This window comes from Gorilla gorilla, chromosome 8 (assembly GCF_029281585.2).
Source record: "Gorilla gorilla gorilla isolate KB3781 chromosome 8, NHGRI_mGorGor1-v2.1_pri, whole genome shotgun sequence".
Lineage (NCBI taxonomy): Eukaryota > Metazoa > Chordata > Mammalia > Primates > Hominidae > Gorilla > Gorilla gorilla.
Window position 1 is genome coordinate 99,816,968 of NC_073232.2, and position 25,509 is coordinate 99,842,476.

The 25,509-nt window shown below is 38.0% G+C and overlaps 1 protein-coding gene and 2 long non-coding RNA genes across 7 annotated transcripts in view; 2 read left to right on the plus strand and 1 right to left on the minus strand.

The window, feature by feature from the left end:
* Positions 1–286: 286 nt before the first annotated feature.
* On the plus strand, positions 287–2,375 carry LOC134759225 (uncharacterized). The gene is made up of 2 exons (XR_010135258.1): positions 287–400; positions 658–2,375. It is a non-coding gene; the product is annotated as an uncharacterized lncRNA (long non-coding RNA).
* Positions 2,376–5,942: 3,567 nt separating this feature from the next.
* LOC134759226 (uncharacterized) lies at positions 5,943–13,347 on the minus strand. Its single transcript, XR_010135259.1, has 2 exons — positions 12,809–13,347; positions 5,943–9,293 (listed from the first exon to the last, which is right to left on the minus strand). It is a non-coding gene; the product is annotated as an uncharacterized lncRNA (long non-coding RNA).
* MINPP1 (multiple inositol-polyphosphate phosphatase 1) overlaps positions 11,181–25,509 on the plus strand; it is a 58,300-nt gene continuing 43,971 nt past the window's right edge. For 2 of the 5 annotated variants that reach the window (XM_055353209.2, XM_004049731.5), the window contains exons 1-3: positions 11,181–14,026; positions 16,812–17,009; positions 21,610–21,707. In XM_055353209.2, coding sequence (XP_055209184.2) covers positions 13,390–14,026; positions 16,812–17,009; positions 21,610–21,707 — 933 coding nt within the window. In that variant the 5' untranslated portion in view covers positions 11,181–13,389. Of the gene's footprint in view, positions 16,715–16,811; positions 17,010–21,609; positions 21,708–25,509 lie in introns of all 5 variants that reach the window. The other 3 variants (XM_055353211.2, XM_004049733.4, XM_004049732.5) reach the window with 3 other exon arrangements.

A 25,509-nucleotide genomic window follows, 5' to 3' on the forward strand; every position in this document is an offset into this window, starting at 1 on the left:
TTGGTGACACCAGTTGATAAAAATAAAACTATTTCTGATTCAATATGTTGCTTTCCCCTTTGGTTATCAGTAGTTTAATTGAATCATTGACTACAGTTTTATGGCAAATGTGAATTCTGGGTTGAACAAACTAAATTGAGATGCAAATAACAATTTGTAACACTGATCCTGTGGGTGAATTATTTCATAGTCCCAACAAATGTACTTATGTTTACCAACTTGCAATACAAGGTCTTTTTAAAAGTAATTAATTTATTTTTATTTTTATTTTTTTAAAGACAGGGTCTCATTCTGTCTTGCAGGCTGTTGTACAGTGGCCTGATTATAGCTCACTGTAGCCTCGAAATTCTGGGCTGAAATGATCCTCCTGCCTCAGCCTCCAAAGTAGCTGAGACTACAGGTATGTGTCACCACACCCATCTAAATTTTATATATTTTTTCTAGAGACTAGGGTATGTAGCCCAGGTATTTGACCCTCCAAATCTGATGTTGAAATTGGATGCCCAGTGTTGGAGGTGGGGCCTAATGGAAGGTATTTGGGTCATGGGGCAGATCCCTCATGAATAGATTAATGTCCTCCCTGGGTTGCAGGTGAGTGAGTTTTTGGTCTCTTAGTTCCTGTGAGAGCTAGGTTTTATGGAATTTTTTTTTTTTTAGGCTGGTCTTGAACTCTTGGGCTGAAGAGATCCTCCCACCTCAGCCTCCCAAGGTGTTGAGATTACAAGCATAAGCCACCTCACCTGGCCAAGAGCTAGTTGTTAAAAGAGCCTAGCACTACCCCCCTCTTTCTTGTTTCCTCTCTCATCATGTGATCTCCACACACATTGGCTTGCCTTCCCTTTCTGACATGAGTGGAAGCAGCCTGAGGCCCTCACCAGATGTGGATGCCAGTGCCATGCTTCTTGTACAATCTGCAGAATCATCAGCTAAATACACCTCTTTTCTTTATAAATTACCCAGCCTTGGGTATTCCTTTATAGCAACACAAACAGAGAAAGACATATGCAATTTGCCATTTTAATCATTTTTAACTGTACAATTTGGTGGTATTAATTATATTTACAATGTTGTGCAACCGTTACCACCATCTATTACCAAAACCCTTTCATCACTCCAAATAGAAACTGTGCTTATTCAGCAAAAACTCCCATTTTCCTCTCCTTCCAGCCCCTGGTAACCTCTGGCAACCTCTAATCTACCTCCTGTCTCTATGAATTTGCCTATTGTAAATATTTCACATAATGGTATCATACACTATCCTTTTGTGTCTAGCTTATTTCACTTAGCATAATGTTTTCAAGGTTCATCCATCTTTTAGCATGTATCAGTATTCCATTCTTCTTTTCTATGGCTGAATAATAATTGTATGTATATACTGCATCTTGTTTATCCATTTATCTTTTTGTTTGTTTGTTTTTTAAAGACAGGGTTTTACCATGTTGGCCAAGCTAGTCTCGAACTCCTGAACTCAGGTGATCCGCCCACCTTGGCCTCACAAAGTACTGGGATTACAGGCGTGAGCCATCGTGCCTGGGCTATCCATTTCTCTTTTGATAGACATTTTGGTTGTTTCTACCTTTTGTCTATTGTGAATAATGCTGCTATGAACATTAGTGTACAAGTCACTGTTTAAGTTGTTGTTTTCAATTCTTTTGGGTATTAGGCCATTCTTGCATTGATATAAAGAAATACCTGAGACTGGGTAAGTGCCAAAGAAAAAATGGTTTAGTTGGCTCACATTTCTGCAGTCTGTACAGGAAGCATAGCAGCATCTGCTTCCAGGGAGGCTTCAGGAAGCTTCCAATCATGATGGAAGGCAAAGTGGGTGCAGGCATGTCACATGGCAAAAGCCAGAGCAAGAGAGGAAGTGGGGAGGTGCTGCACACTTTTAAACAATCAAATCTTGTGAGAACTCACAATCTTGATGACAGCTAGAGATGGTGAAGCCATTCATGAGAAGCCACTCCCATGATCCAATCACCTCCCACCAGGCCCCAACTCTAACACTGGAGATTAATTACATTTCAACATGAGATTTGCATAGGAACAAACCATCAAACTATATCAGGTATATACTTAAGAGTAGAATTACTGGGTGATAATTCTGTTTTACGTTTTGAGGAATTGCCAAACTATCTTCCTCAGCAGTTAAACCATTTACATTCCCACCAGCAGTATACTAGGTTTCCAATTTCTCCACATGTTCAACAACACTAGTTATTTTTTCTTCTAATTATAGCCATTCTAGTAGGTACAAAGTGGTATCTCATTGTGGTTTTAGCATCTTTTGAGTTGCTTATTGACCATTTACATGTCTTTTTTTTAGAGAAGTGTCTAAGTCTTTTGTCCATTAAAAAATTGAGTTATTTATCTTTTATTTGTTGAGTTGTAGGATTCTTTATGCGTTCAATTCTTTTGGGTATTTTATTAGGCCATTCTTGCATTGCCATAAAGAAATGCCTGAGTATATTAGTTTTTTGTCAGATATATGATTTGCAAACATTTTCTCCAATTTTTTGTGTTATCTTTTCACTCTCTTTATAGTGTCACTTGATACACAATTTTGATGAAGTCCAATTTATCAGTTGTTTCATCACGTGTACTTTTGATGTTATATTTAAGAAACCATTGTCAAACCCAAGGTCATGAAGATTTTTCAGTATGTTTTCCTCTAAGAGTTTTATAGCATTTAATATTTAAGTGTTTTATAGCATTAAATTTTGGTCTTTGATCCATTTTGAGTTAATTTTTGTACATTGTATAAAAGTATAGGTCCAACTTCATTCTTTTGCTTGTGGATATCTAGTTTCCCCAACACCATTTGTTGAAGAGATTGTCCTTTTCCCCACTGAGTGGTCCTGGAACCCTTGCTGAAAATTAATTACCCATAGATGTGAGTGTTAGTTCTGGCCTCTCAATTCTATTCCATTGGTCTATATTGTCTATCTCTGTGCCAAGTCCATGCTATTTCAATTACTATAGCTATGTAGTAAATTTTAATATCAGAAAATGTGAGCCCTACAACTTTGTTCCTCTTCAGATTATTTTGGCTATTTTGGGTTCCTCGAAATTTTATATGAATTTTAGAATAGGTTTTTCCATTTCTGCCAAAAGCGTTGTTGGGATTTTAATAGCGTGATTACATTGACTCTACATATCATTCTGAGTAGCGTTGTCATTTTAACAATATTAAGTCTTCCAGCTTATGAACACAGGATCTCTTTCCATTTATTTAAGTCTACTTTAATTTCTTTCCAGAATGCTTTGTAGTTTTCGGTGTACAAGTCTTCTGCCTTCTTGGTTAAATTGATTTCTAAATATTTTATTCTTTTGGGTACTACTGTAAATAAAAAATTCTTAATTTCCTTTTCAGATTTTTTACTGCTAGTGTGTAGAAACACAACTGATTTTTGTGTGTTGATTTTGTGTTCTGAAGCTTTGCTAAATTTGTTTATTAGCTTTAAGAGGCATTTTTTGTACTCTTTAGGGCTTTCTACACTTATATCACTTGCAAATAGAGATAGTTTTACTTCTTCCTTTCTAATTTGGATTTATTTTATTTCTTTTTCTTGTCTAATGGGTCTGGCTAGAACTGCCAATACTATGTTGAATAGAAGTGGCAAACACAGGCATCCATGGCTTCTGATTTTGGTGGAAAAGCTTGAAATTTTTCCCCATTGAGAATGATGTTAGTCGTGAGTTTTTAATACATGGTCTTTATCATGTTGAGACAGTTCCTTTCTATTCCTGGTTTGTTGAACAGTTCTATCATAAAGGAGGAATGGATTTTCTCAAATGTTCTTCTACATCAATTGAGATGATCATGAGTTTTTCACTCCTTCATTCCATTACTTGGTGTATTACATCGACTGATTTTCATACGTTAAACCACTCTTAAATTTCTGGGATAAATCTCAGTTGGTCATAGTGTAAAATTCTTTTAAGGGCTGCTGAATTTAATTTCCTAGTATTTTGTTGTGGATTTTTGTATCTATAATGCATTCATAGGGGACATTTGGCTATAGTTTTCTTGTATTGTCTGTCTAGCTTTGGTATCAGGGTAATGTTGGCTTCATAGAATGACTCAGAAAGGGTTCTGTTTCTCAACTTTTTGGAGGAGTTCGAGAAGGATTAGTGTTAATTCGTTTCTAAACGTTTGGTAGAATTCACCAGCGAAGTCATCAGTTCCTGGGCTTTTCTTTGTTAGGAGAGTTTTGGTTGCTGATTCAACCAAAATTGAATATCATTACTTTTTATAGATCTATTCAGATTTATTCTTTCTTCTTGAGTCAACTTTGTTGGTTTGTATGTTTCTAGGAATTTGTCTATTTCATCTAGGTTATCCAATTTTTTGACATATAGCTCTTATACGAATTCTCTTACAATCCTTTTTATTCCTATAAATCAGTAGTAGTGTCTTTCATTTCTGATTTTAGTAGTTGAGTATTCTTTTTCCTTAATCTAGTTAAAGCTTTGTCAACTTTGTTGATCTCTTCAAAGAACTAATTTTTTGTTTCATTGATTCTATTGTTTTTCTATTCTCTATTTCATTTATTTTTGCTCTAATCCTTATTATTTCCTTCCTCTTTATGGCTTCAAACTCAATTGAACATAAAGTATTAAGAAATTTGACTTTTTTCTCAAATGTCTAAAATGTAAGAAGAAATATGTCTAGAGTCATCAAAAAGCAGCCTGTTTGTCAGATTTACTGTTTAATCCATGTAAACAGCTTTCATATAATTCATAATAGAATATTACTATGTGCTTTGGAACACACTGAGGAAAGACAAAAGGTCATTGGGCAGAACCACCCTAGATTGACTGTTAAGGCCATCTTCTAGTTTGCAGGACTTGTGGTAGACAGACAGAATAATATCCTGGACCTCTTGGGTTGTATACATGACAAACTGAAATAAACTCTCATTTTTAGATCATAATGTCATCATGAAACATATCAATTCGGTCTATTTCTGAAGAAAGCAAGCACAATGATAAAGTTTGAATGTTTGTCTCCTCCAAATCTCATGTTGACATTTGATCCCCAATGTTGGAGGTGGGGCGCACTGGGAGGTGTTTTGGTTACGGGGGCAGATCCCTCATGAATGGCTTGGTGCTGTCTTCATGGGATTAAGTTCTCACTCCTACTTCCCATGAGATCTTATTGTTAAAAAGAATCTGATATCTTCCTCCCCTCTCTTGCTCTCTTCCTCCCTGATCATGTGACACACGGGTTCCCCTTTGCCTTCCACCATGATGGAGGCTTCCTGAGGCCCTCAACAGAAGCAGATGCTGGCGCCATGCTTCTTGTACAGCCTGCAGAATTGTGTAAGCCAAATAAACCTCTTTTCCTTATATATTACCCAGCCTCAGGTATTTGTTTATAGCAATAAAAACAGACTGAGACACATGATGAAGACCCTTTGATATCCTATAAATATTGATTTCTCTCCCTGAGAGAAGAGCATGAATCTAAGTGATGCCATTACTGTAATGTGAATTCCACAACTCTTCTCAAAGATGTGGCCCATATGTTCCTAATAATGGCTTTCTAAGAATCTGTTCTGAAGGGGTACCTTCTGTCTGATTTTCATTTGCATTTCCTGCTTAGCTTACACACTTCACCTTGCCTACCCACCTGTCCTGACCCCAATAACCTCCATCATCAGACATCTCATCTTACCTACCTACTTTCTACTTTTCCCAGTCCTTCCCGTGCTTCATAAACCATGATCATGAGCTAGAGACACAAGGTCATAGCTAAGGAGTTGGGATCAGAAAATCACCTTCTGTGATTTTCCATTATTCTCAATACGTAACTTCAACAAAATCAAGAAAATCATGAAAGGACATCCTAACGGGTCAGGTGAGGTTGCAGTGGGGTTAGTCGGTCAATAGTTTCTTTATGCCAATTAGGATTTCTGCAGAAAACAATGAAACACTGGTTTAAACAGTAAAAATATTTTAATTCCTTACAGAAGCCCATGGAACATACACTCCAGGTTTAATTCATCAGCTCAATAGCATCATCAACGACTTAGGTTCTTTCCACTTTCTGCTTGTCATCTGTGTTGGCTTTATTTTCAAGCTAGCTCCTCCCTGGTTGCAAGATAATTGCAGCAGGTTTAGTTATCATATTCGGACATGCTAACGCCCAGGGTAGTGATCCCTTCCTTGCATTTCTTTCTCATTTTAAGAACAAAGTGTTTAAAAAATTATACTTAAAATTATTGGCATCTCTGTCAATTGAAAGATGTCAATCTCTTTCATTTTTCCTGATCACTAATAACATCTACTAAAAACAAAATGTCTGTGTAAATAATTTATTTGAATAAAATTAAAGTTGTTGAGTGAGCTCAGCTTTTTAGGAGTGGGAAAGGAGGGGTGCATAGATTAGTGGAAGATGAGAAGCTAGTGGGGCTCAAGTCCAGCAGGAACAGAAGTTTGGAGCCAGGACTTCCTAGCCTCTCAGGGTTTTTTTTTAACTTCCTTACCTGAAATGATTTGTGCTATATAACTTGTCCTGGCTAAACTTTCTTAATCTCAACTGTTTCATTTAATCAATAACAACTACTGCGCCACCTTCATAATATCAATTTTCAGCATTTCATTTACTGAATATCATTTCCTTTCCTTCCAGACTATTTTACTGTGTCAAATTCAATATTCCTTTGACTCAGTAGGATCTCCAATCTAGTGACCCCATTATCTGTTTGTTTATTAGGACAAGAAAAACAAACTTTCCCAGAAACTCCCCAGTAGACTGCTCCCCATATCTCATTGGCTAGAACTGAGTTGTGTGCCCATTCCTAAAACAAAACTGGCAAGAAAGATAGTTACCAAGATTGGTTCAGACCAAATCAGGATTTTTTCCTGAGGAGAGGATAAAGTGAGCTTCATGGGAGGCAAATATTTACACATTCCAAAGATTCCAAAGAAAAAAAGAGAATAAATACTGGGTCGTTAACTAATAGTAAGTGCTACGGTATTACAGGTAAAATTTATCCTTTTAGCCCTAGCAACAAGTGACACCTTCTGAAGCCATTATTTATTTGTCAGGAATAGGGCAAGTATCAGGAAAAGAAACACCGAAATAAACTCCGTTTCCATTTATTGCATTCTAGCACTGGTTCTACCAAATATTTGTTGGATGACTTTAGGTAAAGCATCTAGCCTCTCTGTCTTGATTGCCACATCCACAATATGAGATAAGTATTCTGCATACTTCCTGGGAGAGCTGGGAAGATAAAATCAGATCATTATACCACATAAAGCAAAGCAATAACACTTCCATATTTTAGCTTCCCACACTGCCTATCTGTCTTATTTTCATTTATTCATTTATACTTTTCAACAAACAGTTGCTAGTAGTTTGCTTAATGTAAGATATGGGATGAATATTTTCATGATGGCCCCTGCATCTAAGTTATCATTTAGCAGTACCTGCCTTATCTCTTGTACTGAATCAGATTAGACAGCATAGGAAGAATGAAAAGGTGAGGTGGGATAATAAGGAATGTTGTTTGTGGAAATATAATGGTTGCTTCAATTTGAGTGTAAACTGTCCTTTTTACTGAAGCAATTGCAACCAAGTGTGTGAGTTCACAGGTGCCTACATTGCTTTTTTGGCTTAGGTATTGTTTGGGTTTTAATACTGACTGATATATAATACAGACAAATCAACTCAATCAAAGAAACCAACTCAATCAAAGAAAGATGGGTCTACATACAACAAAACTGAACAAAATCTGCAAGAAGAGTGATTCATACATGGGCTATTGAGGCAACATGAAATGGACATTAATCGACTAAGTAAAAAACAGATTTCTTGAAGAATTAATAAAGAACTTTTGTTTTGGAAGTTCTCTATTGTTCAAAATTAGCCAGATGTGGTGGCCTGCACCTACAGTCCCAGCTACTCAGGAGGCTGAGGTGGAAGGATCACTTGAGCCCAAGAGGCGGAGGTTGCAGTGAGCTGAGACTGTGCCGCTGCACTACAGACAGCCTCCTGCGTGACAGAGCCAGACCCTGTCTCAAAACGTGCGGGGGAAGAAAGTTCTCTATTGTTTGAAATAAGAAGGAAACATTAAAGGCTCTAAAGTCAGCTAACCAATAGTCCCAAAAATAGAATGGCTCAAAAAGATTGTCCAATTTTGGAAAACTAACATTTCAAAAAGTTGTTTCATTTTTTATGAATCCTAAGATTTCCATATCCTAGAAAACTAACATCTCAGAAAAAAAAAAGATGGTAAAACACAATTGCCATCATCTATGCCTGTTCTGGAAAAACACAGAGAAGAAGAGAGTGTTTGGTTTTTTTTAACCAGGATTTGGAAAGCCATTATTTATCTCTGTGATAGAATAACAATATGTTTTGGATGGAGGGTAATTCTAGGGGAAATTATATTTCTGAACAACAGTGTTGGTTTGTGCAGGAAAATCACCAAAGAACATGACTATATAGTGTATAGCTACAGTTTCCCTCTTTTAAATGGGAATAGCAAAACATATAAAGAATATTGATAGGCCGGGTGCGGTGGCTCACGCCTGTAATCCCAGCACTTTGGGAGGCCGAGGCGGGCGGATCAAGAGGTCAGGAGATCGAGACCATCATGGCTAACACGGTGAAACCCCGTCTCTACTAAAAAATACAAAAAATTAGCCGGGCGTGGTGGCAGGCGCCTGTAGTCCCAACTACTCGGGAGGCTGAGGCAGGAAAATGGCGTGAATCCAGGAGGCGGAGCTTGCAGTGAGCCGAGATCACGCCACTGCACTCCAGCCTGGGTGACAGAGCGAGAGACTCTGTCTCAAAAAAAAAAAAAAAAAAAGTATTGATAATTTAAACCTACTACAATTTTGCATCTAGTTTCTCAAGCAGTTCTGTGGATTTAGAACCAACATTTGCTGGGGGGGAAAGAATTACCAACATCAAAGTCCTAGGATGTGTCAGGGCACCAGAAGAGAAGTTTTGTCACTGTAAAATAACTCTCTTGGCAGAGCATGATAGAGACTGTAAACAGCAGGTTACTTCAATGGTTATGTGCGGTTCAGTGAAGATCTCTACATTAATTGAAGTACAACTCAAGCAATTCATTGTAGCTCTGATATGCTGGAGAACAATCTAGCAGTTAGCTATCAGCGGTGGTGTGGTTCCTTTTAAGCAAAGGTAGCTTGTAGTCTTCAGACTTGTGACCTGTGCAGCCTCCACATTCAAGTGAGGTTAAAGGGACTGCTGTTGGAACATGGATCACTCCAGCCCTATCTGTACACATGGACCCCTCTTCTGTTGGCTTCCACTGCAACAAAAAGCCAATAAACACTAAATCAACATCTGGCAACTGTTAAAAGAGGAATGATGCAACAGCAGGGCAGAAAGATAAGAAAGCTCAAACTTTCTTGGCATAGGCACAAAGCTCATTGCTTAATGTAGTTATGAGATAATAAATATCTATGAAAAACTATTTGTCAGTTTATTTAAGAAAGACGTGATAATAAGAAACCCTTTAATTCTGCTTAATAAAAGCAACTGATATTTATTTGGGGGCAGAAACTATATAAAGTCTTTATATAAGCTGTTTTGTTTAATCCTTTCAACAGTCTCATGGCTAGGTGTTATTATCCCCACTTTACAATGAAAAAGAATGGTGGCAAAATAATTTAATTTTTTAAATATTTCACAGGTAATAACAGATGAAGCTGGAATCTGAAAACCAGAAAGTCTAACTTCTGAGACCATGTTCTTAGTATTGTATATGCTTACATAGAGAGCCTTGCTGTTTTCCTACAGAATTTAGCTGTTTCCTTTCCTTTATTGTTTCATCCCCAGAAAACTATCTTAGTAACCTCTTTAAAAGTAAAGTAGATGGCTGTTAACTTAAAATACTATATATGACACCACGTAATCTTTTTTTTTCTTTTTGAGACGGAGTTTTACTCTTGTTGCCCAGGCTGGGGTGCAATGGCGTGATCTCGGCTTACTGCAACCTCCACCTCCCAAGTTCAAGCAATTCTCCTGCCTCAGCCTCCCAAGTAGCTGGTATTACAGGCGTCCACGACCACACCCAGCTAATTTTTTTGTACTTTTAGTAGAGATGGGGTTTCAACATGTTGGCCAGGCTGGTCTCGAACTCCTGACCTCAGGTGATCCATGCACCTCAGCTTCCCGAAGTGCTGAGATTACAGGCATGAGCCACTGTGCCTGGCTGACACCATGCAATCTTAAAAGCTGAATGACTATTTTTGAAATCTTATGGATAATCTGGCAAAAATAATTGAGCTTATCCTTTCGTATAGTGGATTGATTAGAAATGAAGTTCTACTCAAGACCCATTAATGTAGGACCATCAAGTTAAACTTTTTTTCTTTTCCACTCTGAAAAAATACAACAGATAATGTTTGCTTCTAAATAAAATTGCAGAACCACTAGCAATTCATTCTCAGTTGGATCTCCAGAGCTGACCATACAAACTTCTACTTGTTTCTCCCATTCCTCTTAGTTGTCAATCCTTTCCCATTACTTTCCCATTTCTCTCAGTTGCAAATCCAAACCATTTTCACATTTCAAGACTTAATTCCTATTCCCCCATCTTTCAAACTTGTCTCCTATGTTACTGTGGAAACTGAGGCCATCAGGCTTGAATTCTATGAACTCTCTCCTGCCAGATCTACAAATTTATCCCCATGTTCACCCATCATCCTTCTAACATTCTCTTAGAAGATAAGGTCTCATCTCCTTCTGGCCCAAATCAAAATCTCTACCTGTGTTTTTGGTTCTGTCCTCTCCCATCTCTGCAAGGACCATGAGCCATTAATTTTCCTTTCTGCCTCTTGTATTGTGTTAGATTTGCCAAATATATTGCTCCTATACCCACAATTTCTTATGAGGGGAGGTGATGTTCCCATGATCTCTGCAAAGGAATAGCCATGTTTCGCACTATGCAAACTTCTCTGTACTACGTGATTGGACCAAGTGGGCACCTATGTCAAAGGGCATCCAATTTACAGAGTGCCCAGATAATTCAGACATGGTCTGGCATGAAATGAGGAGCACGGCCTGTGACCTTTTTAAATTTTTTCAAAGGCTGCTTAGTGCTCTAAGAACAAGATATCCATTTTAAGTGAGATGAGTGGATTTTTATTATTAGAAAAGTTATGAAATGATCTTTGATGCATGTGTTGCCTGTGAAAGTCATTCACTTTAATGTTCAGTGGGAGTTAAGTGTAATCCATGTAATTGCTAGAAAGCTAGGCATCTTAGCACAGGAATAATTACACTGAACATTAGTAATGATAAAAATATCATTTATAGCGGCCTATTATATGGATTTTAAATACATCATCTCTGTCATGATAATCCCATGATATAGGTTCTAATATTACCAATTTTCAGATAAAAAAAAAACTAAGGCCCAGAGAACTTGGGTCACTCAATTAATAAGCGGCAGAGCTAATTAGAGTCTGGGTCCAAAGCTTAAGCACTCTTCGTCTTCTTTATATTTGGCTTTTTCCTAGCCAAAAACATGGAGGCATTGCTTACTTTTACTTTATCATTGTTATCTTGACATAACATCAAAATAATTAGGAGCTGATATACCTAAGTGTATAAAACAGGATAAAATTAATTGATGAGGAATTAGATAAGGAAAATAAAATCAAACTAGGGGCAAATTTCATGTATAAAAATGTGTACTGTGCCATACATTTTGTAAGTGGAGTCTCTAAAGATTGCTTCATAAGGAAGAAGTGAATAATGACTTTGGGAACACTTGGTAACCCCTAGAACTCAAAAGATTGGGTGTGAGAAGTTATTAATAAGCATATGTATTAGGCAAAATACAGTGAGATGAACCTGGAACAAATGCTCGCTGAATGCACTTAGAAATATTATCAGGCGACTCAGCCTATACAGCATAAGGGTTAGAATGTCTATTTTAAGAAGGAGCGGATATTTACTAAACGCTAATTTGAGCAAAGTTCTACAAAAATATCACTGACCATGAATATTCAGGCATTGACATGCTACAAAATAGCATATCAAAAAGAACATCTGTTGCCCTAAAGATGGTTTCCTGCACAGAACGTCTCCAAATTTTCAGCATTCATAGGCTGGCCCCATTTCTTCTTGGTTAACATTTAGAGGCACGCCTAAACTTAGAAGCACACCTCTCTAAACCAAGGAGACACTTAAAGAGAAAAGGAGTAAAGATGGTGATGGGCTTACAAAGAGCAACGTAATAGTGTCTTTGAAGCAAAAGCTAACTTAACGAAAACGTGGTCCCAATTTCCTTAAATCTGGATCACCGTACGACTTCTGTAATACTTATTATTTCCCCAGCTGGCAAATAAACTGGAGTTCAAGTGGGAAAAAACAAGGTATTGTTCAGATTTATGATTTTTGGGGTCAAAGATTCTGAGCAATAACCTATTAAAAAACCCAGCTTTTGATTTGAGTATTTAAGTACATGGGAGGAACGTATGGATCTGGAGTGGTGGTAAATACAGAGCATGTTTGCTTCGCAAAGCAGATTAGCTCATACTTAATGATAGAGTAAATCTGTTGGGCCATGACTCAATGCACCCAAATTCTCTAGATTGCTATGTCTCTACTCGCTAAGCCTTCGGGAACAACAAGCACAGAACTTTTAGGGTGCTGTCTCACTGATGTCCGCGTTAGTTCTGGTAGTCCAGGTCAAGATTATACCAAAGATTCAGGACTTAAATTTCTGCAGAATGTAAGCCCCTTTCCAAGTTCTCTGCTTTACTGTATCCTGTTTATTTTCAAACTCAAATGGAAAAAAAAACGAAACAAAACCTTGGGCTTCAAGAGGCATCCTGCCGCAAGGCCCAGCGATGTGAATTTTCAACAACCGTCTCAGGCAGATTTCATGCTGATGGTTCAGGCACTAAACTTTGAAAAACACAGTATCACAGAGTAGGGATGGTGATGTAAGAGTCATCTGTAAAAGCTGTGCTGTTTTGGCAGCCTGGGAGGCTAAGGTTTAGTCTGGGCGACTAAGGTTTAGTCCGGGCTGTATTCACACCCAAAACAACTAAAAAAGCGGAGGAGTCTTTGAGTCAATCCCTGAAGCTCCGGCTAAGAGGAAACTCGCCCACGCTCCAGGGCAGCGGCGCCGGCTCCACCTCAGCCACGGCTGTCTCAAGCTTCTCGGGGTTTTCCGCCGGCTCCACCCGAGCCACAAGTCTACAGGGCTCCTCGGAGATTTCCGCCGGGACGCAAGACCCACCGCCAAGGGTTGGTACCTCCTAGAGAACAGCGAAGCGCATCCCGAGGGCCGCCGGCCGGAAGCGCCCTCCAGACCCGCCCCCTGCCCTCCGGAGCCGGAAGCTGGGCATCGGCAGCCGGCTCGGCGCACTCCACTGACCGCCCCGACGATGCTCCGCGCGCCCGGCTGCCTCCTCCGGACCTCCGTAGCGCCTGCCGCGGCCCTGGCTGCGGCGCTGCTCTCGTCGCTTGCGCGCTGCTCTCTTCTAGAGCCGAGGGACCCGGTGGCCTCGTCGCTCAGCCCCTATTTCGGCACCAAGACTCGCTACGAAGATGTCAACCCCGTGCTATTGTCGGGCCCCGAGGCTCCGTGGCGGGACCCTGAGCTGCTGGAGGGGACCTGCACCCCGGTGCAGCTGGTCGCCCTCATTCGCCACGGCACCCGCTACCCCACGGCCAAACAGATCCGCAAGCTGAGGCAGCTGCACGGGTTGCTGCAGGCCCGCGGGTCCAGGGATGGCGGGGCCAGTAGTACCGGCAGCCGCGACCTGGGTGCAGCGCTGGCCGACTGGCCTTTGTGGTACGCGGACTGGATGGACGGGCAGCTAGTAGAGAAGGGACGGCAGGATATGCGACAGCTGGCGCTGCGTCTGGCCTCGCTCTTCCCGGCCCTTTTCAGCCGTGAGAACTACGGCCGCCTGCGGCTCATCACCAGTTCCAAGCACCGCTGCATGGATAGCAGCGCCGCCTTCCTGCAGGGGCTGTGGCAGCACTACCACCCTGGCTTGCCGCCGCCCGACGTCGCAGGTGACCCCCCGGGCGGCCCGTGTGCTGTCCCGGTCCTCCCACCCGCCCTGGATGCTCTCCCGCCTCCCCCAGACCCTGGGCTTTTCCGATGCCCCCAGTTCTCTTTCCTTTTTTCCCAAGCCATCATCCCTCGGGCTACGTCCTCCCTGTCGAGGGATATTACAGACTTGGCTATCTCTTTTTCCCCTTACACGTATGTTCATTTATTAATTCATCAGGTGTAAATTCAGCACCTCGTACTCGCTGCCTGCTTTAGTAGAGTTGGGGATCCAACAGGAAAGGGGACAGACGAGGTCTCCCGCAATTTTTGCGCTCCCGTTCCCAAACTGAATTGCCCCTTCGAGCGCCAACCCATCCCTTCTCCCTTCCCCCTTCCCTGGCGTCTAGCTTCACAATTGGGCGCACGTTTTAAAAAACAGAATCTGGAATTTTCTTCCTCGGGCTTTGCTTCCGATACTAGTTTTTCCTTATTTCTTTTTTTTTTTTTAACTCATCATCTTTTTCAGATGACAGTTTTAGACCTACACCCTGTTTTAGGAACCTGATCTCAAGCCTTTGTGTCCTCCTTTTTTCTTCTGTTTTGTTCATGTTTTTACTGTAGCGTTCCCATCATTGTAGCTGCGGTCCGTGGTCACAAGCAGTAACAACTCATTTATTCCATTAATTACACTTTTTCGAAATTTGAGAAATCATCTAGTAAGGCCCCGTTATTTCACAGGTGAAGAACTCGAGCCCAAGAGTATGCCTTCTTAATTGTCTTTCTCTAAGGTCTAGTATCCAAGTCTTCTGTTTTCCTAGAATGGTTCTTTTTCTCTTAGAAAATGTAATAGTTACAAATAATAATGATAGCATACACCTCATGCCTATTGTATGCCAGGTATGCCTCACATTTATTTTACAAAATCCTTACAACCACAATCTGGAGTTGATAGTATTTTCCCCTTATCTCAAAGATGAGGAAATTGATACACGAACACATTAAATAATTTGCCCATTTGCATACAGCTAGCTGTGGACCCAGGAAATCTGATTCAGAGCTTGCTTTCTTAGCCATTATGCTATACTGCCTCCATTTGTCCAATAACATGCCTAATAAGAATAAAAACATGTAACATTTTTGTACCACAGAGATGAGCAAGCATTAATAGTTTCTTGATCACTTTTAAGGCCAGAATTGAAGTGAGGATTATTGTTTAGCTTCAAAGCCCAAGTGAAAAATTAGAAGTAGGCTGGTTTGTAATTTCTTCTGTAGCTGTTGAACAGTGAAACCATCTGTAAGGGATTTCTCCACTGATTCTGTGTCATGTTGTTGTGGGTAATTCAGTTAGCTGACTTGTGTCTAATTACTTGTTGAACTGTGTTTTTTTAAAAATATATACTTTTTCCATTAGCATGAGTGAAAATTCCTCATAAATCTGTTAAATTAACAGAAAGGTGAAAGCAGAACATATTTTAATATAACACAATATCTATAGCGACTTCCTGGAACAAGTGAATTTTTGTTCTCAGTTGGCATTGCGAAGACTGGCATTTGACTGTCAGTACAGAGCCAGGGATGAAAATACTACAGTTCAGAATAAGCCCACTCCTGACCGTTTTCAGTGTCAGATAGCAAACCCTTTGCCTAGCCACTTTATTATTCTCTATAGACAATAGTTTTGCCTATTATGTACATCTGGTCTTTTGAGGGAGTCTGCTGAATTAGATTTGTAGTTTTGTAGAAACAGAACAATGCCTTTGTTTTTGTTTAAAGACTAGCAATAATTAGATAGTAACAAGGATAAAATACCCAGATGCACTTGGGAAATTATATTTTAGCGTACACAGAAAAAAGGTGACAAAGTTCGCTTATTTTCCTAGTCAAGATATTTTCTTAAGAATTGCAATCCAGTTGACAAAGTGGGCAGAATTATCCATTTCAAGAGAAACAAACATACATACTGATTTTTTTTTTGCATACACATCCAAAGCCCAGATAAAACTATATTAAATTTTCTCATATTTTATGTACAAAAATGATATACTTGGTGTTCTTTTCATGGTAAATTGTTGGAGAAATGATTGAAAAATATGTGTTTTGAATATGACTGAAAAAAACGTAAAGGGCACACCAGTAGTTGAAGCATGATTATGAATGCTTCTCCAATACATATTTGGTGCCCAATTGGGGGCATAATGTAATTTATTAAATTTTAAATAGAAAGTTATCTGGGGCTTCAGTTAAAAGATAAACCAATTCACAGGCCCAGTACAGTGAAGCACAGGAGACCCAAAACATCAGTGCGTTTTGTGCTGCTGTCAGTAGTTTTTGTCCAAAGCAGAATCTTTGTAAAGTAATACAGTGTTGGGAAGGTTAATTGAGAAAATAAAATACTCTGTTTAGACTTTGGCTTAGAGTGAAAAAATAGATTCCATATGTTGAATTCTCTCTCACCTTGTAAGTAGAAACTTTGCTGATTTTTAGTTTGCTTTCTAAAGTTTTCCGTGCCTGACAGAAACAGTACTTATTAATGTATGATGCAGTTTCATTGCGTAGCATCTCTACAACACATTTAATCTTCAATCTCTATTTCTTTAGCCTTTTCTAGCTATTCTCATGCGTTACAGCCATTATAAATGGGGAATAATTTTACCCCAAGAGTTTCCTGATCAATATGTGCTTATTTCAGCTGTGCGGATTAGTAAGATGTTAGTGTTCCTTTTTCACACTTAACATTTTCAATAATTTGAAACTGTCATTTATATCAGTGATTTACAAATATATATAAATTTTTTTCTCTTTCAGATATGGAGTTTGGACCTCCAACAGTTAATGATAAACTAATGAGATTTTTTGATCACTGTAAGAAGTTTTTAACTGAAGTAGAAAAAAATGCTACAGCTCTTTATCATGTGGAAGCCTTCAAAACTGGACCAGAAATGCAGAACATTTTAAAAAAAGTTGCAGCTACTTTGCAAGTGCCAGTAAATGATTTAAATGCAGGTAATATGTCTGTTGTCTTTTATTTGAACTTACAGTTTAAATAATTTTGAACTGTGAAAATGAAAACATAAGGAAACAATCTTTTTTAAAGGCCCATAATTGATTTACATTAAGAAAATAACATGTTCTGGGTCAAAAAAATTGTATACCTTGTGCTTACTATTTACCATTTTTAGATTCATATTCTTCTTTGAGTGTTATTTAAATTAATGTACAAGATTCTAGTTATATTCTGGAGTTTTTTTGAGGGCAGAGTAATATAAAGCCTCAACTGTAGGCATTATTTTTAAAACAAATTATCTTTTCTGAATTTCCCCCTGATAAAGTGATACAAATGGAAAAATCATATAAATTCTTTAGGTTTTGAAGCAGTTCAAAAGTACCTGTTAATGTGTAAGAGGGGTAAGTTTTAGAAAGTGAAAAGCAAAGTACTATGATGTTTTCTGAGTTATATGTAGCCATGCTGAGAAGATGAGCAGTCATGTCTATCATAAGTTATTGCAGTGGATGGGCTGACTATGCAACTTACCATCCAAACTGGTGGGACACTTTCGAAAGTGAAAGGGAACACTATTAATAATTTTGCCAGGAAAGCAGGTGGGAAACCAGGGCACATGGTCACCTAGCAATGGGAGATTAAGAAAATAAGATTTTTTTCTGTTTTCTAGGAATTTATATTCCATAGGGTAGATGTTGACAAAGATACATGCAAAGATTATAGATTACATTATACTCTGAATTAATTTCCAAAAGACTGGAAGTAGATGTTGGGGAAAAAATAGATTAGAATTTATCAGTCACAGGGCCCGGATGCTTTATAAGGATCAAAAAGAAGATGCCTAGACTAGCATTTGAAATTGAATTTTTTGTCTCTCTCCAAACTGGCAGTACACTGGCATCGCCTGTGGAGCTTTAAAAATTATTTACTTTATTGGGAAATAATTCAAACACGAAGATAACAAAAAAGGCTAATGTAGTGAACATCCCTATACCCACAACTTGGTTTTACTAAATTTTAACTTTGTGCTTCAGTTACTTGCCTTAAATAAATTGAGGTCTACTGGTCCCTTTCCTGGATCCCATTCTTCTTCCTTTCTCACCAGTGGTAATTGTTGTCATGAATTGAGCATTTATATTATCCCATGCCAGTTTTATACATAAATGGGATATTGTTTTGCAGATTTTAAAACTTTTAAGAGTGGTATCAAAGTTTATACCAGTCCAAAATTCTATTTTTATGCAACTTTTTGTTTTTGATGTAATGTTTGCAATTCTAGTCCTACATTTTAAATGTATGTATTTCATTCTACATCTATACCAATATCTAGCCATTATTCTGTTAGTAGGCAGTTAGGTTGTTGAAAAAGATTTTTTAAAACTATGTTTAGTCTCTGAATGGGCAAGAATTATGTATTTTACTGATGAAGTAACTGACAGCAACTTCTTTTTGGAAGCAGTATTAAGTATAGTGGTTAAAATAATGGATTCTGGAATTGGACTATTTGCATTTGAATCTTGACTCTACTATCCTATTGAATAACTATGATTTTTGACGTTTATTAATGTCTTTATGCCACAGTTTCCTTTTCTGTAAAATGAACATGGGAATTATTCATGTCTTGTAGGATTATTGCAAAGATTATATAAGATTAATTCATACAAAGCATTTAGTACCTGGCGCAGTAATTGCGCAATAAATACTTTTGCTATTTAAATACCCTTTTGTTTACATAGAGGGGTGATGCTGTATGTATTTTCAGTAACTTACTATTTTTACTTAACAATATATTTGTCTCTAGACAAATATAGAACTGTCTCATTCTTTTAAATCCTGTGTTATTTCATGGGACATATGAATGACTCGATTTGTAAGTCAATGCTAGTTAAATTGTTTAACCCATCATCGAATTTTACTGCTGTAAGAGGCTGTTGCTAATGCAGTCCAAATTCTTTTTATAGAAACCATTTTCCTACTGAAGTTTTTCTTAGTTTTTAACTCTTTCAGGTAATGCTACAGTGAACATTCTTGTAGTCTGTTTTTTACACTTGAGAGTTTATTTGTAAGATAAAATAGGTGAGGCCGGGTGCCGTGGCATAACCTATAATCCCAGCACTTTGGGAGGCCAAGGTGGGTGGATCACTGGAGCCCAGGAGTTCAAGACCAGCCTTGGCAACATGGTGAAACCCTGCCTCTATCAAAGACACAAAAGTTAGCCAGTCTTATAACTTGGTCTCCAAATAAATAAATAGATTTCTAAAAATGTTTTTTAAAGATCAATAGGTGAAATTGCTGGGTTAACACACATGAATATTTTACATCTTGACATATATTTTTAAATTGTTCTCTGAAGGTGTAGTAAAAATTTATATCCACAGTATATGAGAATGTTCATTTTCCCATATCTTCCAACAGTAGATATTATTAGTCATTTTAATTTTCGCCAATTTGATTAATGAAAAATAGTATCTAGCTTTAATTTGCAGTTCTTTGATTACTTCTGAAAGTGAACATATTTTCATGTTTAGTAGCCATTTGCATTTCTTCTAAAAATTACCCCTTCATAATTTTGTTCATTTTCTGTTGGGTTATTTTTGTTTTCTTATGAATCACAAATACCTTTTATGTGTTATGGATATATTAATTATATCTTTTAATTCTGCCTGACAAAGGATTCGCCCTTTGCTTGTTGTATGTTGCTAATATTTTAATTTCTTGCTTATCTCTTAGGTTTGTTGATGGTGCCTTTGATTGCACAGAAGTTTACATCTTTTACATAGCCATATCTGTCTCTTCATTATGGCTTCTGAGTGTTGTATTTTGTCTAGGAATCCTCCCACCCCAAGATTATTATATTTTCCTATTGTCTTCCTTTTTTGTTGTTTTATTTTTTTCTCAGGGGAGTGGAGGGAAAGGGTCTATTTCGTTTTTTAAATATTTAAATTTCTTATCCACCTGAAATATTTTTGAGGTTCTGAAAGATTGACCACGAAATCAGAAGGGTCATAACAGATAAGTCAGAGCTATAACTTAAATAAGATAGTGTATCTAACCTCTTTACTTTGTAAGTGGGGAAATTGACACTAAAGAGAGCTTACCCAGGATAATTAGTGGTAAAGTCAGGTCTCAGCCTGTCTTCATCTGATGCTTTTTCTCCCTGTACTCTGAAGAGTTTTTTGGTGAATTTTTTTTTTTTCTGGTAAACTCTCTTCCGGTTAAAGAATATACCATGTGGACTGACTTCATAGTTTCAGAATTAGAGCTTCGAGTGTAAATAAGCCAGGTCCTTTCATCAAATGTACCTGGTACTTACAAGCCACTATATTGTATCAGGTATTGAGATTATAAAACCTTTTCTTTACATAAGCAAAGTTTTGAATGGCTTTTCTGTATATTCCCAATGAAATACATTTTTTTTTTTGTATTATATACTGCCTCAGGAATTCTTTAAACTCAGAACTAGTGCAAAATGCATGTAATGCCAGTTGATTTTTGGTCCCATTTTCCTTTAGGAAAACAGGAAAGGCAGTAAAATTAAAGAAAAATCAAAGCAATGGAGGCAACCACTGCAGTTGACTTTTTTTTCTCTCTGGCATTAAATATCACCCACTTCTCATTGACTAGAGAGCAGCAGTGTTTTTATTTACTAACAAAGGCTACTTTTTATATAGCCCAAGCATTCATTCCCTTATCACTTCTCTTCAATACCCATATGTATCTCAAAGTAATGTAATCAACAAATTAGCAGTGTAAAAATGCTAGATAACTTATTCTGAAATCCACTTCCAAAATCATTTGAGCAGCTAAGTTTGAAAAACTCATGTTGGTACCAACATTTCTCTCTTTAGTGTGTGATTTTTCCCTTTTTGTGCTTCTCCTCCTTGGCTGTCTCTCCTTTCTCCTTCCCCTTCACTTACCTTGCACTTCCTTCCCTCTCCATCTCTGTAGTCTTCTCTCTCCTTTTATACTTTTCTGTACTTACTGCTGCTTTTTAGTTATAAAATGAATTGTATAATTTAAACTGTTTAATAAATGTACTTTGTTATTTGTAATTTTCAAGTCGGGTACTAAAACCTTTATAACCTTAGATCCCCCCCTCCTTGAACCCTCTAAAATTAACAAAATAATGTTAAGTTTTATATAGCAAGTCCTTGGGTTATACTTTTTGTTGATATTGCTAGGCAAATATGCTCTTAACAAGTAATTGCCTGAGGCAGGAGGATTGCTTGAGCCCAGGAATCTGAGTTTGCAGTGAGCTGTGATCACCACTGCACTCTAGCCTGGACAACAGAGCAAGACCCTGTCCAAAAAAAAAAAAAGGCAGAAAAAAGTTACCAATTACAGAAAATTTCTTAGTTTTATTGGACTGAAATTTATACTTCCTCATGGTTTCTTCCTGATAATTCAGTTCTGCACCCTTAAATTACACAGAGCAAGTCTCTTAATTCTTTGATAGCCAGGAATAAACTAAATTATTTCTTCCCCAAACTGAAGATGTCCATTTTATTGAGCTGTACCACACATGGCATTCTACAGATATTTAGCCTTTGAAAAATTGCAGAAAATAATGACCCACAAAATTTTACCTTTTTTTCCCCCCAGATTTAATTCAAGTAGCCTTTTTCACCTGTTCATTTGACCTGGCAATTAAAGGTGTTAAATCTCCTTGGTGTGATGTTTTTGACATAGATGATGCAAAGGTAAGTATTATTTTTGCAGTTTCTTTGCTTTTTAAAAAAAATTTTTTTTGGCTTGCCTGTTTGCATTTGGTTACTTGAAGCAGCTTTTCAGAAAATGAGTAGTTAGGGAACATAAACTGTTTTGTGACTAACTCCTAATTTTCCTTAAATAAAGAGAGATTAAAGGTTCAAATTGGTCCCACCTACTTGTAAATAGTTAAGGTTCAAAAAACTCTGGACACATTTTTTCCATGATGATTTGATTTCTAAATCATCCCATTTACAGACCTACTTTTAACTCATCATCAAATTTTACTGCTTGGAAGGGATTATAGAGCTGATATAATCCCAGATTCTTCTTATGGGAAGCCAAAGCTCAGAGAGAATAAATGGGTTTCCAAAGTCCTAGCAACTATTTTATAACAGTTTTCATGGGAAATTGTGTTCTGTGTTTTACAGTGAACACTCGTATGTCCTTCGCCTATATTTACCAGTTAACCTTTTTTGCCACATTTCCTTTATCACTCTCTCTACTATATTAGTTTCCTATTGCTGCTCTAACAAGTTACCACAAACTTACTGGCTTAAAACAATATAAGTTTATTATCTTATGGTTCTGGAGGTCAGAAGTTCAAATTGAATCTTACAGGGCTGAAATCAAGGTATCAATAGAGCCGTATTCTTTCAGGGGGCTTTAGGAGAACATCTGTACCCTGCTTTTTCTGATCTCCAGAGGCTGCTTGCATTTCCTATCACTCAGACTTCTGACGGGTACATCTCCAGCTCTAACTGTCCTTCCTGCCTGCCTCTCGTAAGGATACTTGTTGATTACACTGGGCCCACCTAGATAGTCCAGGATTTATCTCTCCATCTCGAGATTCATAAGTTAATCACACTGGCAGATTCCCTTTTATCAGGTAAGGTAACATATTCATAGGATGTCAGGGATTAGAATGTGGACATATGGGAGCTGTTTTTTCTGTCCACCGTGTGTATGTAACCTTTTTTTCCCCGCCCCACCATCAGGATGCTTCACCCTTAAATACTTGGGCATGCATCTAGGACAAGAACATTCTTTTGTATAACCACAATACAGAATACTATAGTTCATATTTATGTATATCATATATATCACAATATTTTCTAATATACAGTCAACTTTCAAATTTTCACGTCTTAAGTCTTTTATAGCTGTTTTTTGTTTGCTTTGTTTTATAAGATTCAGGATCTAATAAGGGATCATTTATTGCATTTGGTTGCATTTCTTTTAGTCTCATTTAACCTGAAAGAGTGCTACAGCCTTTCTTTTGTCCTTTGTACATTGGTGTTTTGGAAGAGTCTAGGCCAGGTTTTTTGCAGAATGTTTTTGGATGTGTCTGATATGTTTTACTCAGGATTAGATTCAGATTAAACATTTTTGACAAGAGCACTACGTAAGTGATATATCCTTCCCAGTGCATCATATCAGAAGGACTGATGTCCGCTTGTCATGTCATTGATTATTATTACTATTTTTTTGAGACAGTGTCTCTCTCTGTTGCCCAGGCTGGAGTGCAGTGGTGCAATCTCAGCTAACTGAAACCTCTGCCTCCCGGATTCAAGTGATTGTCCTGCCTCAGCCTCTCCAGTAGCGGGGATTACAGGCGTGTGCCACCATGCCCAGGTAATTTTTGTATTTTTAGTAGAGATGGGGTTTCACCATGTTAGCCAGGCTGATCTTGAACTCCTGACCTTAGGTGATCTGCCTGCCTGGGCCCCCCAAAGTGCTGGTATTACAGGCATCAGCCACCACTCCTGGCCAGTGATGTTTGATCATTAGATTACAATGGTGCCTGCCTGATTTCTTTATTGTAGAGGTACTTTTTTTCTTGTAAATAAAGAACTTCTTGGCCGGGCGTGGTGGTTCATGCCTGTAATCCCAGCACTTTGGGCGGCCAAGGCGGGTGGATCACCTGAGGTTAGGAGTTTGAGACCAGCCTGGCCAACACGGTGAAACCCCGTCCATACTAAAAATTAAAAAATTAGCCAAGCGTGGTGGTGCACACCTGTGATCCCAGCTACTCGGGAGGCTGAAGCAGGAGAATCGCTTGAACCCAGGAGGTGGAGGTTGCAGTGAGCCAAGATTGTGCCACTGCATTCCAGCCTGGGCGACAAAGCAAGACTCTGTCTCAGAAAAAAAAGGAAAAAAGGAAAAAAAAGAACTTCTAATTTAAATGACTGTGACTTGAAAAATTTAAATACATGTTTATTAAATTAATTGAATAAGAGTTTCTTTTTACATGTGAAAAGAAATTAAATTCTTCTTTTAAAAATATAAGGTTGTCTTTTGATTGAGGTATTTTCTATTATTTACTTCAGCAATTTGATAGAAAATAATTTATCCCTGCTTAGGACTTTCACTGTGAAATAGGTTTATATACTGAAGTATTTACAGGTGAAATAAAATGATACCTGGGATTTGCTTCAAAATAATACAGTGGTGGTGGTAGGAGCAAAGCTGAAATGGGATTGGTTGAATGTTGATTATTGTTGAAGTTGGATGAGTACACAGAGGTTCGTTATACTACTGTTTTATATTTTTTATGTGTTTAAAGTTCTTCGTTAAGAATTTTTTTTTTTTTTCTTTTTTGAGACAGAGTCTTCCTCTGTCGCCCAGGCTGGAGTGCAGTGGCCCAATCTCAGCTCACTGCAACCTCTGCCTCTTGCATTCAAGCAGTCCTCCTGCCTCAGCCTCCCCAGTAGCTGGGATTACAGGCATGTGCCATCATGCCCGGCTAATGTTTGTATTTTTAGTAGAGACGGGGTTTCACCATGTTGGCCAGGCTGGTCTCGAACTCCTGAACTCAAGTGATCCGCCCGCTTCACCCTCCCAAAGTGCTGAGTTTACAGGTGTGAGCCACCGCACCTGGCCAAGAATGTTTTTTACAATTAAAAATTAATAGACATTTATGAAATTCTGAGATAATTAGATATCCTGGACTTTGTGTACCTTCAGCAAGCATTTTTTGAGTTTCCATTCTGTGACAAGCACTTGCTTGGAACTAAAGACACTAACATAAGATAGATATTGTCCTCAAAGAATGCCATAAGGAATGAAAGACATGTAACTAAACCATTGCAAGACAATAGGATGTCTATACAGTGATAGAAGTATACGCAGATGCTCCTTAAGTTATGGTGGGGTTGCATCCAGATAAACCCATGGTAGATTGAATATCTTAAGTTGGAAATACATTTACGATTTACAGTGGATTTATCCAGACATAGCCTCGTTGTAAGTCAAGGAGCGCACTGAAAGTGTATTGCTTTTGAACCATTGTAAAGTTGAAAAATTTTAAGTCAAACCATCATAAGTTGCAGACTGCCCGTGAAAGGTGTAGTGGGGCACAAAGGAGAAAGTTAATTTGTAGGATAGCTTTTTTGCAATTTGTGTCTGCTTTAATAAGTAAATCTAGATTTTCTCTCTCCTGGGATTAGTTTTGGTATTTAATATACCTATAAAAGTCATTTATGTTATCCATTATTTGCTGAATTAAGCAAATATATTTTTTGATTTTAAAAAGTGTTTTCCTTCTCTGAAATTATTTCTCCGTAATTACTTGCGTATTTTTGCTTTCAATTTTTTCTTTATTACAGTAGTTTATTGTTTACTAATTTATTTTTTCCCTAAGAAACAGTTTAGCTTTATCTGTTTTTGAACTTTATAATGATGGAATTACTCAGCGTGTATTTTTTTTCTTTTGGTATCTAGCTCTTGTTCAACATTAAGTTTTTAAGATTTATTTGGGAGCTAAATGGTGAGAACACATGGACAGATAGAGGG